Consider the following 15,919-nt stretch of genomic DNA (forward strand, 5'->3'; position numbering starts at 1 on the left):
TGAGTTATTTTTAAATACCTGTGTGTTTAATTTAGTTATTTAAACCAAGTATTTGAATAGTTTGTGATGCCACCTAGCTGTGTTCAGGTGACCAGATCAAGCCCTGCATGCAACTTTTTGGTACGTTCAGGTGTTTCATTTTTAGTACAAAATACACAAGTGACATCTAGTGGGGTATGATGGTAATGAGGCAGGATTTTCCATACAGTAATGTCTCTACTTGAATGTTCACCTGGCCCCTTGTTCCAGAACATGAGGGAGGGCAGTCAGGCAAAACCTGCAGTTTCTCACTGTCTTCCTGGAGGAGTAATCAGACAAGTTTGTATTTCTGAAGTAGATGGAAATGCAGCAGCAGACTGGCAAACAACAAACGTGCTAGTGTCACATATTTGATGTGGCTTTCTTGAATAGGCTTGTCAGCTGAAGACTGAAACAATCACTTATGAAGAGAAAGAACAACAGCTTGTCAATGACTGTGTGAAAGAGCTAAGTATGTCCTTGTTTCTTTTCACTTCTCATTTGAGATCAGGGTTAAAAGGGGGGGGACGGGACGGGACACACCAACATAAAAGGAAACCACGAGTCAGATCAGTCAGTCATGGTTTTGCTGTGGTACTTATTTTCCTTACGTAAAGGCAAGGAGGAAGTTTTTGGCTGAAATTTCACAGCAGAAAATCCTGATTGTAAGCTATATCTTTTGCAGTTGCAAAATAGTTTTGCACTGATAGTGTTAATTGGAAAGTATGATCTCCTTTGCAGCATGAGCACTTCGTGTCTTTCTGTTTTCATGTCCTACTTGTTGTCTTCCAAGTATACCTTGCTGTGTATTGGGGCAGGATTCTGCTGAATGGTGGGACGTTCCAAAGAACATCTTTCTGCTTACTTTTCTGCTTTTGTGATGTTAACTGTAATCACTTGTCTTAAAGGAGATGCAAACATCCAGATTGCCAATATCTCCGAAGAGTTAGCAAAGAAAACAGAAGATGCTGCTCGGCAGCAAGAAGAAATCACCCACCTTCTCTCTCAGATAGTCGATCTGCAGAAAAAGGCAAAAGCTGTAAGGAATCCAGTTGCAAGACTACTGCTGTGATTTGCTGCTATCGTAGCTGAAAGACAGTTTACTATCCTCTGTATACTAGAGCCTAAAGGAAATTTTCCACCCTCCTTATCTGGGTGACTTTGTTTGGTGTTTAATATCTAGCATATTTGACTAGGAAAGCATCAGTTCATTAAAAGATTCCTATATAATATATCAAATAAAATTGTTAAATGTATTTTAAATGTTAGATGTGAGATCCTGCACTGAACTTAATGACTTTGGTAAGATAAGAACGTTAGTGCATGTATTTCAGTGGGTGCATCCTTGTTTGTTTTGGGTTCATGTGAGGTTCATTTAGCAGAGCACAGACTGCTGCATGTTCTCCTGTTAACGTTTTTAATGTTTTTAAACTAACGTGTGGACTAATATAGCTACAGGGGTGGTCTTGAGAAAAGTTAGAATTTTCCTACCTAAGCTACTTTACTTTTCCTACTTAACCTGTAGTGTAGAATACAAACGTGATCACAGGACAAAACATCACAGTGTTTCTACCATTTTTTGGCATAGTGTGCAGTTGAAAATGAGGAACTTGTCCAGCATTTGGGAGCTGCTAAAGATGCCCAGAGACAGCTCACAGCAGAGGTGAGTACATTACTTAGTATTACAGTAATTTAGCAGTAGGGCAATGGCTGTTCACTTTACCACAAGAGTTTTAGTCTAAGCTGGATGAGAAGTATTAAATTATTTTGCCTCTGTATATGGAATGAAGGAACATTTATGTTCCTGGTAGAGTTCAAAACTTTTTCCTTCCTATTCTCTGCTTCAGTTGATGTTTGATAAATGGGGGCTTGTGGGCTACATAGGAACCCCTCTAGAGGCTGACTTCTCTCGGCCTGTAGTTTACGCTTATGTTGAAGTTGAGATATCATGAACGAGCTCATTCATACTGTATTTGTTCAGTTAATAAGCCAAAGGTGGTCCAGAATTGCTGGCTGTTTTCTGGGTGCTACATTCACATGAACAAAATGGACAAAAATAGAACGAATAAAGCTTGATCCCTTTAGGAAGTGTCTTCTGCTTGGACTACCTGGTGTTGCAGGTGGAAATGCCCATAGAAGCTTTTTCTGCTGATGGGCCTTTTGTATCTGTGGTGCCCTACAAAGATTGAGCTCATGATTCTCCATCCCCTTCTTAGGAAGGACATTAACAGGATCTCTGTTTCCAAGCCAAGTAGCTTATTTTTAAGAAACTTTTGGAAATGTGGTATTTCAGACTTCTGCCCCTTTGCCAGACTTGGTTGAAATGGCTGATGAACTCAAAACCTATGAGGGGACACAGACATCTGAAGACAGAGTGATTCCTTAAGATGTGTTTCCTGAGAAAGTTAAGCTAAATTAAGGCATAGTCTTAGGTTGCGTACATATATATGTATATATGTAAGTTTGTCTTGGTTTTAAAATTCCCAAGCTGTTTGGATCAGTGTGTAATGCCTTGTCCTTTCCCATGCTGTTTGCCACTGTGGTGGTCATGGCAGCAATTAGGTACTATACCTGATCAGACTAAGGATGCTTTCAGCTCTGTGTCTTCTTGGCAGTGGCTTCATGTAGATACTTAGGGTAGGAAATGGAGCAAGCAGTTCCTTCTTGCAGCATGGTCATGTGTCATCGTGTGTGTGCATTCCCCCCTCCCCTGCCCTTTCCATTAATGATTTTCAGTGGTATTCACTTGTTGGAGTTCTCTTCTTTTAAAGTGGAGTATTGTTCCCTCCACCATTATTATCTTTTACCAGTGTCAAAAGAATTTGCAGGCTTTTTCTGATGACAGTGCAGCCCATAAGGTCTTGGACTGATTTGTATGCATTACAGTTGCGAGAGCTGGAAGACAAGTATGCAGAGTGCATGGAAATGCTTCATGAGGCTCAAGAAGAGCTGAAAAACCTTAGGAACAAGACCATGCCAAACGCTGTATCACGTCGGTACCACTCTCTTGGTCTCTTCCCTATGGTAAGCACACCTAAAGAAAAAACCTGGCCTTCTTCTAGTCACTTATGATATACATTCTAGTTCTTAAATACTTGAATAGGTTGCACATATATTCTTGATTTAGGGTCACTCTAAATTCAGTGGTTCATTAAAAGAATATTAGTTGCTAGTATGTATTGTAGCAACATCAGTTACAGCAGTGTGACTGGTGTTACCAACTTGGTTCACCTGGTTTCACTTGATTATGACATTATGACATCCCCGTGACATTAAAAGCATGGGGAATATGCAGTGCCCTCAAACAAAGGAACAAAAATGAGTGAATAAGAATGTGTAGGTAAGCTCAGTGCCTGGCTCTGCTTGCCTGTGTATCTCTACAATAGAATCATAGAATCATTAGGGTTGGATAATTTCTTTACTTCTGAGAGTACTGACATCAGTGAAGCTTCTTTTGAGTTACATTAATGTAATCAAGCAGTAGAAGCTGGCACTCGTGGTCTTTAGCCATGTCTCATCTTACTGCTGAGGAGCAGCACAGATTAGATTTGTGCTCACAAGAACTGAATTGTCAGCGAAGGGTGAGCTTGCTTTTTGTGTTCCCTTCTGAGGCTGAGCACAGGCCAGGTTGAAGTACTGACATTTAATAATGCAAGTAGCACTTGCACAAATACAGTTGAAAGCAGTAAAAGGTTTGCTTGTTCTGAGTTAGGTTTGTGTGTTTTGTATAAAAATTCTTTTCAAATACTGAATCATGGCATCAGTGGTTTAGATTTGTGAATGTTTGTCACTTAAATCTTGCACTTGACTACATTTAGGCAGTAAAACATACTGATCAGTAGCAAAAATAGATAGCCTGTCACCTTTAACCCTTTTGGGGGAAGTATAGAATGCTTTATGCTAAGAACATCGTCTTTTTTGTGGGTTGGATGGATAACGTTGTGAAAGGGAAAACTATTTTCTGTTTAATTGAAATGAAAACTAATTCAGCAAAACCTTATACATGCAAGATGGATGTTACTGAGTAGGGAATTCAGGTGGGAAGTTGGGGCATCTGAATTCTGTTGTTGCTGTGATGTGATTTTAGGGTTTTTGACAATGTTAGATGGTTTTGGACGGTAACTGCTGTAGCAGTGTGAAGATAAGCTGCAATTTCCCAGTGATTTAGATACACCCATTAGTTTCTAGCTTTCCAGTCAATTTTCATTTTTAAATGTTTCTTTTTTTCAGCAATGATACCTTATTAGTTGCTAATTATTTTTATAAGTAATTTATTATTTTCTGCAATGACAACCTATGAATACTCTGATATTTGTTTCTCTTTTGTGCTTGTTTTTAACAGGATTCTTTGGCAGCAGAGATAGAAGGGTCAATGAGGAAAGAACTGCATTTAGATGAACCCGACTCTCCTGACTTTGCGTACGACTGGAAAGAATTGGTTCCTTATTGACTGATTATATCTGAAGATTATTATTATTTGTTGAGAGAGGAAAAGACAGGAAATAGTTGAACTAGGGATTTAGAAAGAAATACTTCTGGTAGAGTGTGATTGATAGAAAGCAAAATAAATTGTCTGGTTATTGGGGTGGTTATATTTTCTGCTAAAGCTACCAAAAGAAAATGCCTGTATATTATATATATAGAGAGTTTTGCTTTGTCTTATTATGTTTTTCTCCTCATTTTTGTGTGCTGAGAATGATAAAAGGTTGGTTTTCTTGTGTGGTTTCTTCAGTTAATGATTAGGGGATGCATTCATTTCCTCAGGTTCTCTCTTCAGGTTTTATAACAGAAGTTACCAGGTAATTATTGATCTGATCCAGTTTTTGTAGGGAGAACGCCAGTGCAAAAAGGGATTCAGAGTGGTTGGTACTTGGTTGGTACCCTGGCAGTATTACCTCTAAGCTGGAAGGGGTGTGCTGTTCTTGTGTTCAGCAACGGTTGAATTGTAAAACAAAGCAGCAGTGGCACTTCTGTAGCATGATGTAGGGCAAGATTGTTTTGTCAAGCAATTTCTGCTGAAGTGTCATCTGATCTTAATCTTGAAGCAGAGGAACACTGTCACGCTATCAGGACAACGGTTATAAGGAATGAACTGCAGAAGTGGGTCAGAAATTAGTTTTCCACCCTTGGCAGCCTCTCTGTAGATTCCTGGTCTATTATAAGGGGGTTGGAAACTGGTTTCAAAAAGGAAAGGTACAAGACTTGCTAGCATAGAGGTACTCAGTAGAGTAAATTCAGGTTCTCTTTTAAAATAGATTAGCCAGTTCATAGTTAAGAATTGAATGGAGAACAATTTTGTTGTTTAAAAACTTATTTTCATGCAATGGCTTGAAGGTGCTTGTAGCTGGTGTACGGAAATGCCCTTTCACTTAATTTTTGTTAATATTTGAGCATGCTTGAGAATTATGCACATAGTTCTCAAATATTTCGTCTAAAATAATCTAGGATAATGGAAGTATTTTGTTGATGGATTGAATGTGATGAGCAGACGGGAGCCTTGTGCATACTACTTTACAGAAGCTATAGAGACAGGGTAGCTGTTGGAGGTGTGAACAGGAAGGGTCATTAACAAGCTGTTACCTGTTCCTCTATTCCTTCTTAAGGTAAGAAGGCACTGTGTGAACATTAACTGTGTCTGTGTCTTACAGTCATCAGAAGCGCGTCTTCGAGACAGTGAGAAATGTCAACCAAGTTGTCAAGCAGAGATCCATGACTCCATCACCAATGAATATCCCAGGCTCTAACCAATCCTCTGCTATGAACTCAGTCATGTCTAGCTGCGTCAGCACTCCACGTTCCAGTTTCTATGGGGGAGACATCTCTAACATTACAATAGACAACAAGACCAATAGCATCATCTTAGAGACAGAATCCTCTGACAACGGGTCAGTACTGTAGCACTGAACTTTGCTTTTGCTTTGTTTCTAACATAAAGGCAAAGTGTTTCTATTTTCCTCTTTTTGCCTTATGTTGTGCAGTTAACACAGTGGCATACGTCTTCAGAAGTTATTTTGTGCTTATAGTTCTTGAGCACTCAAGTTTATTTAGAAAGGAAAGCTTTTTGAAAGTACTGTGTATCAGTGTCTGCAGCTCGTACCTGTTCTGAGCTGCAGCATCCCCAGATGATGTAAAACTACCCTTTCTCTTCGGAGCCGTGGGTCAACACTTAAACCAAATTAGATTTGCACCATTTTACATTAATGCCAGCAAGTTCTGATCTAAGTTGCAGCTGCTGCTAACTCTTTTGATCCTAAAATTAAATTAATAAATAGTGTGCATGTATAGGTTACCACATATGACAACTTGTGAATGAAACCAATCAGAACTTTGCACTTTAGCTACTTGTTCCTTCTCTCAGTACAGCTCCAAACAATGCTGCATGTATTTTCCAGTAAAAACTACCTAATAGCTCAAAACAATGAATATTGTTCATATGTGTGAACATAATGAACATATATGTTCATTTATATATGTCAGCATAATATACTCATGTGACTTGTAGTGGTATTCTTGCAGTGTTGGCCGTGTAAAATATGGCCTGCTTACTTGAGTTTGTGTAACCATAACACACACAACAAGTAGACATCTCTACTTCAGAGCTTCCTCAACAGAGGTGAAAGTGCAGCTTTTCCAACCAGGAGTTTCCAGGCAGGAGCTAGGATTCAAACTGGGTTTAGTATGAAAGAGAGAATTTATTGCTGTTTGCCTTTCAGCTCTCTGGACAAGTAGCAAGTTCCCAGACATAGTAATTTAAAGGTATTGGTGAATGTCTCAAAATTGTCATATGGAAGTTTTAAGCATCTCAAAGTATTTATTTCTCTCCCTCCCCTCCTCTTTTTTTTGGGGGGGTGTGTGTTTGCCCCCTGTTACCTTTTAGAAATGAAGACAGGATGAAGAAACCTGGAACTCCAGGGACTCCAGGCTCCAGTGACCTAGAGACTGCCCTTCGTAGGCTGTCCCTCAGGAGGGAGAATTACCTCTCGGAGAGGAAGTTCTTCGAAGAAGAGCAGGAAAGGAAGCTGCGGGAACTGGCAGAAAAGGGTGAACTCCGTAGTGGTTCCATTACCCCCACAGAGAGCATCATGTCGCTGGGAACTCACTCGAGGTTTTCCGAATTCACTGGATATTCAGGAATGTCTATCAGCACTCGCTCCTACCTGCCAGAAAAGCTTCAGATTGTGAAACCACTAGAAGGTGATAACAAAGGGCCTCGGCCTTTATCTGTTGTTCTTAGTGACTCTTTGTGGTCTCTTATCCATCACCAGAAAGCAGGACATCTTTGCAATACATATTCTTTTTACTTTAGAGACAGTACTCCACGCTGCTGGTTTGAAATCTTTTAACTACTGTGTTTTTCCACAAGCCTTAAAATTAGGAAACAATTCCAGCCAAGACAGTAGAATAAATGTTGCAGGCCACACATGCAGTGCAGCTTTACACCTGACCTAAATCTTAATGTTGCTGTTTCATGCTTAGGAAAGGAAGTTGTTGAGTATCTGAAATCTTAGCAGTAGAAATATTTGTTCATCAAATCTCAGTTCTGCAAGTAAGTGTCTGGAAGTACCTTTACCTACTTCAAATAGTCCAGTTTGTCCAGTAAAACTGTTTGTGTGATTCAGAATTTACCTCTGGACTTTAACTGGCAATTTGAGTGGCCATACATGAGTCTCTATGGCTTTGAGTTTCATGTGTGAAATAAGTTTGGAGTTTTTAAAGTCAAATTTCCCCCATATATTGTCTCAGAAAAAGGCAAGATATAGGTAGGTGGTAGGGCAAGAGCTTTATTTCAACGTGCATTTCTGTAGTCCATCTTACAAAATTGACCCAGCACATTTAATATAGTCTGCCTGGCTTTTCAGTGGTTTCAGGTTGTTGCTGGATGTTAGCTGAGTGAAATCCTTCAGGTTTTAAACTAAATGCAGCTGTTTTCATATAGTACTTTACAGATTTACGTGATTTAGCTTTGGTTTCTCCCTCTCTTTTCCTTTAACAGAACTCTCGTGTTACATGAGGTTGTCTGCTTATTTTAACTGCAGAAGTTCCTTTTGTTCATCTTTTGAGAACAAATTTATTTCATTTATAAGGAGCATTTAGCATGGCACATACTCAGAAGCAAAAATAACCCTTCTTGTGTTCTCAAGTGATGTGCTGTATCTCCATATTCGAATGAAACCATAGGCACAGTGCACAAGTCCATACTGTTTAGCAGATTTTTGTAGTTTGTTTTCCTGACTGCTTTTTAAATGGTCATAAAAGTTCTTGTACCACATGAGAGAAGGAATAATCCAGCTTTGTTTCAGTTACTGGTTGCTACCACTGTAATAGATTTCTGTCACCATCCCATTATATCTGCTTTTTTCTTCCAATAAACTCTTGAAGTCATTATCATCTTTCTGTCTGTCTGGGGCTTTTTTTTTTCCTGGTTTTGTTCATTCTCATTGGGTCATTTTTGTCCTTCAAATTATCACACCTTTTAAAGTACTTCTCCTGGTTAGCTTTAGATCTCATTTGCAGTGTATTTGTGTCTGCCTGTTTCATAAGTGTAGTGTTTGTTACCCTTTACTAAATACGTGTTTAGAATTCTGTTCCTCATTTCAGCTTAGTTTTATTCCTGAGTATTTTTCATGAGGTTTTTTTCAACGTCATGAATACTTTCAGCCTACTGGGGCAAAATCCTCTGCTGTAGCTGCAGACTGTAATCAGTACCTGTGCCTTTTTTATTTCCCTTTTCCTAAGGGTGCTTATGCCCTAAAGTGGAAGAAATAAAAATCACTTCTATAATAGATTTCCAGTTAATGGCTTCTAATCCTTTAAAGCAATCTTTGAAATCCCACAGTAAAATAAACAGGGTGACAGCAGCAATAAGAAATGAATCTTCTTTTGCACCTTTAAAAATACCTCAAATCACGTACTTTCTTTTAGTCAAATAGTGATTGCTGGATGTGGTTTGGTTTAGTTACAGTCTAGTGGATTTTTTTATTTGGCTTGGTTTTAAACTGTGCAGCTGCAGCCATAAGCACAAAATAGCACTCCCTGTGTCCTGTAGAGCTAGAACCTTGAACTGATTGTCTTTACCCACTTCATTGCAGTTGAGGCAGCAACGCATCACAGATTCTAGGCTTCCTCTGACCCCTGTAGTGTACATGTGATCATGCAGGTATCGGGAGTAGAACCCCAAATTTCATTTACTGTGTTCATATGCTTATTTTGCTTTTGTATTTCTTCTTGCTTAGGCTTGGCAGGCCCACTGTTGCACGCTCAGGAGAACATAATGTATAAAACTGTCTAGCAGGAGCCTGGGACAGAATATTGGCCAAGGTGTTGCGTTCCCCTCTTCATTTGACTTTTGCTTGCTTTGAACTTTCGTTTGGGTTTGGGTTTTTTCATAATCATAAAGGAGCTGACAACTGTTGCACTGATTTCTGCAATGTTAACTTTCTGTATGGCAAACTTAAATCTTCCTTCCACACGTTTTTATGAGATCAAGATTAAACTCGGGTACCCTCCTTTTTGTGATGAAACTCAGGCCACTTTGATTTCCAGTTTGCAGAAGAAACTAAGAACATGTAATGTCAGTAGAACTCTAAATGCAGGTATTCTGGTGAATATCTTTCCATGGGGAAGATTTAATATATTATCAATTAAATGCTTGTACACTGCAGAGATTTTTCTGAGTATCAGTTTTGATGAGCTTTAAGGTGGAAAAGATTACAACCGCAAAAGCTTGCATGTGGAAATGAATCAGCAACAGGATACATGCACGCATCACAGAAAGAGATTTTGATCTCTGTTGTTCTTTAATTGTTGAGAGTATTGTCATACAGCAAAACACGACTTCTTGCTTAAGGCTTGCCAATATCTGGCACTTCTCCACATTTTGGAATGTTTTACAGGTATAGAATCAAAAACTTCGACCTCTGTGGCAGTTCAGAAATAAATACAAGTTATGGGGATGTCTCTTCCCTACAGTTACTTATTTTGGGGTTGTAATGGCCTCTACTTCTTGAGCCTCAAGTGTGACAATCCTCCTTAGTCTCTCAAAACTTTCTATAGAAGGAGAGGGGTAGGATAGGGTCAGTATTCAAGCTGATAGAGCAGATCATTTATTCTGAGCTAAAACCTGCAGGTTTGAAAAAGTGATGTATGCTTAATTAAAATGCTACTCACTGATCCAAATCATTCAAAAGACTTTTTCTCCCTGTTCACTCCCCACTTCCAATAAGCTTCCTGTTCTGCAATATATTGATTATGAAATGACTATTTTTCTCCTTCCATGGGGTTCCCTAGTTATTACAGTGGTTTAGATTTTTACATATACCATGCAACAAATTCAACTTTCTTGGTCTTTGAATATTGGTGAGACCTTTGTGTGCCACCTTCTGCTTTGGGGAGAGGGGACAAGAACAACATAACAAAAACTGCTCTGATTTGAGCTGGTAGAAGTGAAATAAAGGTGTTTTCTTTGTGCCATAGGACCAGAGATGTGTAGTTTTAAGTCACACAGTAGTGACTGGTGGGCACATAGGATGATGTAGGCCCTTGTGAGCAGTGTCCTAGTTTCAGTGGGCCCATCTTTAATAAGGGAAATTTAATCTGATATATTGCTGTTTCTGACTCATTGTCTCCTATTGAATGCTGAATATTGAATGCTTTTCCCTGTGAAATGCACTTCCTTCCTCCAAACATTGTTCTGCCAAGGATGAAGCTACAGGTATGGTAGTATTTAGTTATATGGTAGTTGAGTTCTTGTACCACAGGGGCTTGGCTAGAGATAGACTTGATGTATAGGTCAGAGGTATCTGCTTACATGTGCCTGAAGTTTATGTGTCTTTCTAACATAGGAAGCTGAAATTGCTGTGCAATCTATGTGACTGCTGTCCTGTTAGACACCAGTAGTAAATTTGGGCATGTTTTCAGCATCTTGCTTAGTGTGGGAATATGTGGTATATGTTCCTCTTAGAGCTTTCTGTGATGGTGTTCAGATCAACTGTTAAAGTCTTTCTGCTCGTGCTTACCCCCATGAATTTAGGGGGATGAGAATATTGATGGGGAGAGGATGTACATAAGTATGCCACATTTTACCACCAGTCTTTGCCTATATAAGTGCCGATGCAATCAGTTTATTTAATGTGAAAGTGCTGAAGAGCAAATGAAACAGTTTTGCATTTCAGCACGTCTTCCTAAGCATTCAAACCAGAAACACTAAAGGTTTGGAGCTCCCAGTCCTTTGGTCTTCTGGATGAGCAAAGTGGGGTTTTCTGCCTTTTAGGTCCTGGATTGATGGCTGATTTATTTTGGTTGTCTGTCTTGTTCCATTTCAAGGTTCTGCCACTTTGCACCACTGGCAGCAGCTGGCTCAGCCTCATCTGGGCGGCATCCTGGACCCGAGGCCTGGGGTTGTCACTAAGGGCTTCAGGACCTTGGACCTGGACCTGGATGAAGTGTACTGCCTTAATGACTATGAGGAAGATGAGACAGGTGACATTTCTTACAAGGGCCTAACTACCTCGACGCCAGTTCAGCACACAGAGACCTCAGGTGAGAGGTCACAAGCACAAGTGACTGTTTCAGACAACAAGAATAACCCCCGCCAATCTCAGGCTTTCACAGAGGAGATGCAGGAGTCCACGGCTGACGATGATGAGGGGTCTGGTGAGGGAAACTCATTAAGTCCAGTAAAACTGACATCTTTACAGGATATGGATTTCTGGGCCATTCTCACATCTGTCCAGAACAGCATCCATAGTGTTGCTTTGTGTGTAGCATCTGCACGTTAATGTGTGCAGAACATAACCATTCTAACATCATTGGCTCAAAAATCCTTTCTTTAATAATCTTTTAATTTGACTTTTTAGGTTTTGGTTTGGTTTGGTTTTTTGGTTTTTTTGTTTTTCAGTTAACAGCATCTGTGGTTGATGTTTTACTCTATTTTGATAAGAGAAGGCTGCTAAAAGGAGGTGGTTTGTTCACAATGCTTTGTTTGGCACTTATGTAACTTTTATGTGTATTTAGTGCACTCTTTTCAGTGTATATAATGCATAGATTTTATGTATTTTGTAGGCTTATAGTGCAGAGATTCTTCTGAGTGTTCATAAGACGTGATGCTATGCTTTAGATTTTTGTACTTTGGGAAAAACCAAAGACTAAATGATGACAAAAGGTTCATCTAGGTTGCCTATGCTGAAACAAATGGAAGTGCCTTGAAAAATCAAGCAAAGAAATAGAATCACAGAATGGTTTGGGTTGGCAAGGACCTTAAAGCTCATCCAGTTCCAACCCCTGCCACGGGCAGGGACACCTCACACCAGACCAGGTTGCTCCAAGCCCCTGTGTCCAACCTGGCCTTGAACACTGCCAGGGATGGGGCAGCCACAGCTTCTCTGGGCACCCTGTGCCAGCGCCTCAGCACCCTCACAGGGAAGAACTTGTGCCTAAGAGCTCATCTCAGTGTCCCCTGTTTAAGTTTTAACCCAAGTGCAAGTTCAGTTCAGTTACCTCAGATACAGTAACCTGTTCTTAAATTCCCTTTGAGATAAATAGTTCAAAGGATATTTTTATGCAGACATTTGGCAAATGTCATTTTCCTTCATTCCCTCTCCACCACACTGTTAAATTCTTCTTATTTATACCGTATGAAGACTTAAATGTTTTTAAGTGACACATGAGTTATTTGATTCTCTGAACTGACATTTGCAGTCTACAATTGCACAAGGTTATAGATTCTTAGACTATAGATATAGCTGGAGTTTGTGGGGTTTTAGTCACTGTTTTGGGTTTTTTTTTGTTCTGTTCTAATGATCTATATAGGAGTTTTAGTCTTTGTTAAGATTTGCTACTTATAAAGGATTATATTTAGTCCAGAATAAAAAACCTACCAGAACTCCTTTTTCTTCAGACTTTTTGTTTCTGTATAACTGCTTTCAATGAAGACACTTCCTTCCCCCACTTTCTGGAAGAAATAACTTAGTATTTAGCTGGTCTTTAGAAGATCAGATTGTCTCAGGGCTAGACAATAATAATTCTCTTACTTTCATGAAATGCGGAGTGTCCTCAACTCTCGCTGAAATGGCAGATCAGTGCTTTCAACTACTGAATATAAACTACTTTTTTCTGTCACTTGTGTTAACATGAAGCTTAAAGGAATCTTAAGAGCACTGAGTCCAGTATTTATTTAACACTGAAAATCCACCACTAAACCACGTCCGTAAGCACCACATCTTTTAAATACCTCCAGGGATGGTGACTCAACCGCTTCCCTGGGCAGCCTGTTCCAGTGCTTGAACATTCAAACACTCCAACTTACCCTTACATTGGCCAAAGTTTTATTTATTCTATGAGATCTATTGCCCAGGAATAACGATTATCCTATTTTTTATATATTAATACGGAAATAAATGATGCCTCTGCAGGAGGTGTGTACAGGTTGGGATATTATCCGTGTTTTTATGATCTTGAAGAGTCTGAATAACAACAGCTAGGAAAGCTGAAGATTTAGGAAACATGGACAAATAAAGACTACAGAATAAAAGGTTCAACAAAAGATGTGGTTCATTTTAAAATGCATTGCTGCAGAGAGGAGGGGAATAAGCAGTTCTTCATGCACTCAGGTTACAATAATTCTGCAAAAGCAGCTGTTTGGATTACAATTCAGGTGAAGAATTCTCTAATTGTACAAATACTCAACACAGGAACATAGAAAATTTGGAAACTTACAGGCATGGACTATACATAGACAAGGCTATAGATGCAGCTCAGTTCTTTGGAGTGTTTTAAGAATGTATGAGCAAAACGTCTGTGGGTAATGATTTGGAAGAGTTTTTTCTTTGGAGTAGAAAATGAAATGTAGTCCTGTGCTGTGATTAGAAGGACTAGTATTAGACTGGCAAGAAAGACTAGTATTTTCCTCTATTTTCTTTCTCCCATTACAGTTTGAATGCAGGTCATTTATTAACAGGATATTCCCTGCTTACTGGTGATTTTGCCTGGGATAACTCTAGTTATCTCACACAAGGTTTTTAAGCATATTCCCTACATAATAAATTGGCAATGTAGGTAAAATTATGAGATCTCTCATTTCATCTTGTATTGTTTGCTGAGGAATTTGAATATATTACAGAAATGGATAAACGGGTTGAAATCAGTAACTTTGTGTGGAGTGAACAAAATGCACCGAGAACTTCTCGCTCTTCATCCTTCCTTCAAATTGCCCAGCTGCTTAGGATTTAGGAGTATCCCTGAGCCACCACATCCCTGGTGGTTGCATTGCTCCAGTGAAGCCAAGGCACAGCTGCATCGGCTTGTTGAAGCCATTTGTCAGGCCTTATATAAGGAGAAGATAATTGTGGATGCTTTCAGACTAGGCACTAATGTGGCAGAGCTTTTTAGGATCCACTAAAGAATACCCTTTGGGGGCAGAGATGTGTGTTTAGATTACGAATTTCTTTTGTGTTTCACTACTGTGCAGCCATTGCTCCTGTTGAAAAAGCATTATTTCTGCCTCTCCTTGATTTCTCTGTAAGAAATGCCTTGCAGGTAGGGGTGTGTGTGGCCTTCTGGTTCCTTAGAGCACTGTCACAAGCACAAGGTTACAACCTCATTGCTTCCACGATTCCAGAGGAGATGCCAGTTGGCAACGTACAGAATAAGCTCTGTGAATGTGGAAGTAAATCAAGGGAAGGAGAGAAATATCTTGGAAGCCATCTTTAGTGCTTGTGCTTGTAATCCAGGAGAGCTCCATTGTGGAAAAACCTAGTTCAAGAAGTTTGTAAAACCCAGCAAGTATCTCCCTACGGTTGCTATTGGAAGACCACAGAATATGCCAGTCTGGAGCTGCAGGTCTTCTAACCTGAAAACAAAATGCCTTTGGAAATACAGTGCCTACGAGGACCATTTCCAGGAGGTGTAAATTAACTTAGTCTTTCGGGCAGGTGTCTGCTTCATTCCATATGTATGCTTTGAGGTTTGTATCTTACTATTTCTGCTCTGGAGATGAGGTGTTCTCTGGCAGAGTACTATAAAGTCCTATTCTTAATGTCATTTTGTGGGCATGCAGAGTACATGAGGCCAAGAAAAGTCAACATTTGAACATCCAGGAAAGCAAAGATTGCTGGTAGTGCCCAAAGCGTCTCGTGGCCGAAATAAATGCATTCAGAACACATTATCAGTTGCTTCTTGTTGAGTGATGGATGGAGTCAGAAGTCATTCTAAATGATCCTTGAATTTTCTTGTCTCTGTGTTGAAACCCATAGTTTCCACTGGTATATAAAATAACTTCCTCACCGTAGATGCAGATTATATCCCAATTATGGCACTGAGCATTTCAGAAGTTAACACGTGTGTACTTTATGACCTGCACTTAGTCTCTCACTGCTACATACTGTGTGTGGGCTGGAGTAACTTTATGGAAGACTGTAAATTCTGGAATCACAGGTTTAGGCTAATATCCAGGAATTAGACTGAAATTTGTGTATTACTTTCGTAGACTGTCAACACAACTGAAATGGTAAAGAAGTTGTAGGACACCAGTCATGTTAATACCATCTAGGTATTAAGTCATTTTGGCAGAACAAGGGTTTTGTAACCTCAGTATTTTTTGATTTTATTATTTGAAAGAAAATGTTGTATATTATAAAAGACAGTCTGTTTGGGGGAGGGGTTGTTTGGGAGGTGTTTGGTTTGGGTTTTTTGGGGTTTTTTGTTCTTTTTTTTTTTTTAATTCATTGCCTTTTAGTTTCCCTTCACCAAAAAAGAAAGCACCCAACCAAAAGCGATCTGTTCAGAGCCCTTAATAACATTGTGAATGTGCTCACTCTGAAGTTGGAAGGGCTACACTTGGTTCAGCATGTGCTTAATTGCAGGCTGGCTTTGGGTGCATGAAACTGGTCTTTCAGTACTTGTGTTT

At 39.5% G+C, this 15,919-nt stretch overlaps 1 protein-coding gene across 7 annotated transcripts in view; it reads left to right on the forward strand.

The window, feature by feature from the left end:
* Positions 1–15,919, forward strand: part of TRAK1 (trafficking kinesin protein 1) — a 128,487-nt gene that overhangs the window by 102,879 nt on the left and 9,689 nt on the right. For 4 of the 7 annotated variants that reach the window (XM_062617184.1, XM_062617186.1, XM_062617185.1 and 1 more), the window contains 8 exons: positions 412–490; positions 927–1,057; positions 1,607–1,681; positions 2,905–3,042; positions 4,361–4,437; positions 5,667–5,903; positions 6,896–7,212; positions 11,341–11,670. In XM_062617184.1, coding sequence (XP_062473168.1) covers positions 412–490; positions 927–1,057; positions 1,607–1,681; positions 2,905–3,042; positions 4,361–4,437; positions 5,667–5,903; positions 6,896–7,212; positions 11,341–11,670 — 1,384 coding nt within the window. The remainder of the gene's footprint in view (positions 1–411; positions 491–926; positions 1,058–1,606; positions 1,682–2,904; positions 3,043–4,360; positions 4,438–5,666; positions 5,904–6,895; positions 7,213–11,340; positions 11,671–15,919) is intronic. The other 3 variants (XM_062617182.1, XM_062617189.1, XM_062617187.1) reach the window with 1 other exon arrangement.

The sequence above is a fragment of the Pezoporus occidentalis genome, unplaced genomic scaffold (assembly GCF_034315485.1).
Source record: "Pezoporus occidentalis ecotype Australia unplaced genomic scaffold, CSIRO_AGI_Poc_V1 ctg193, whole genome shotgun sequence".
Lineage (NCBI taxonomy): Eukaryota > Metazoa > Chordata > Aves > Psittaciformes > Psittacidae > Pezoporus > Pezoporus occidentalis.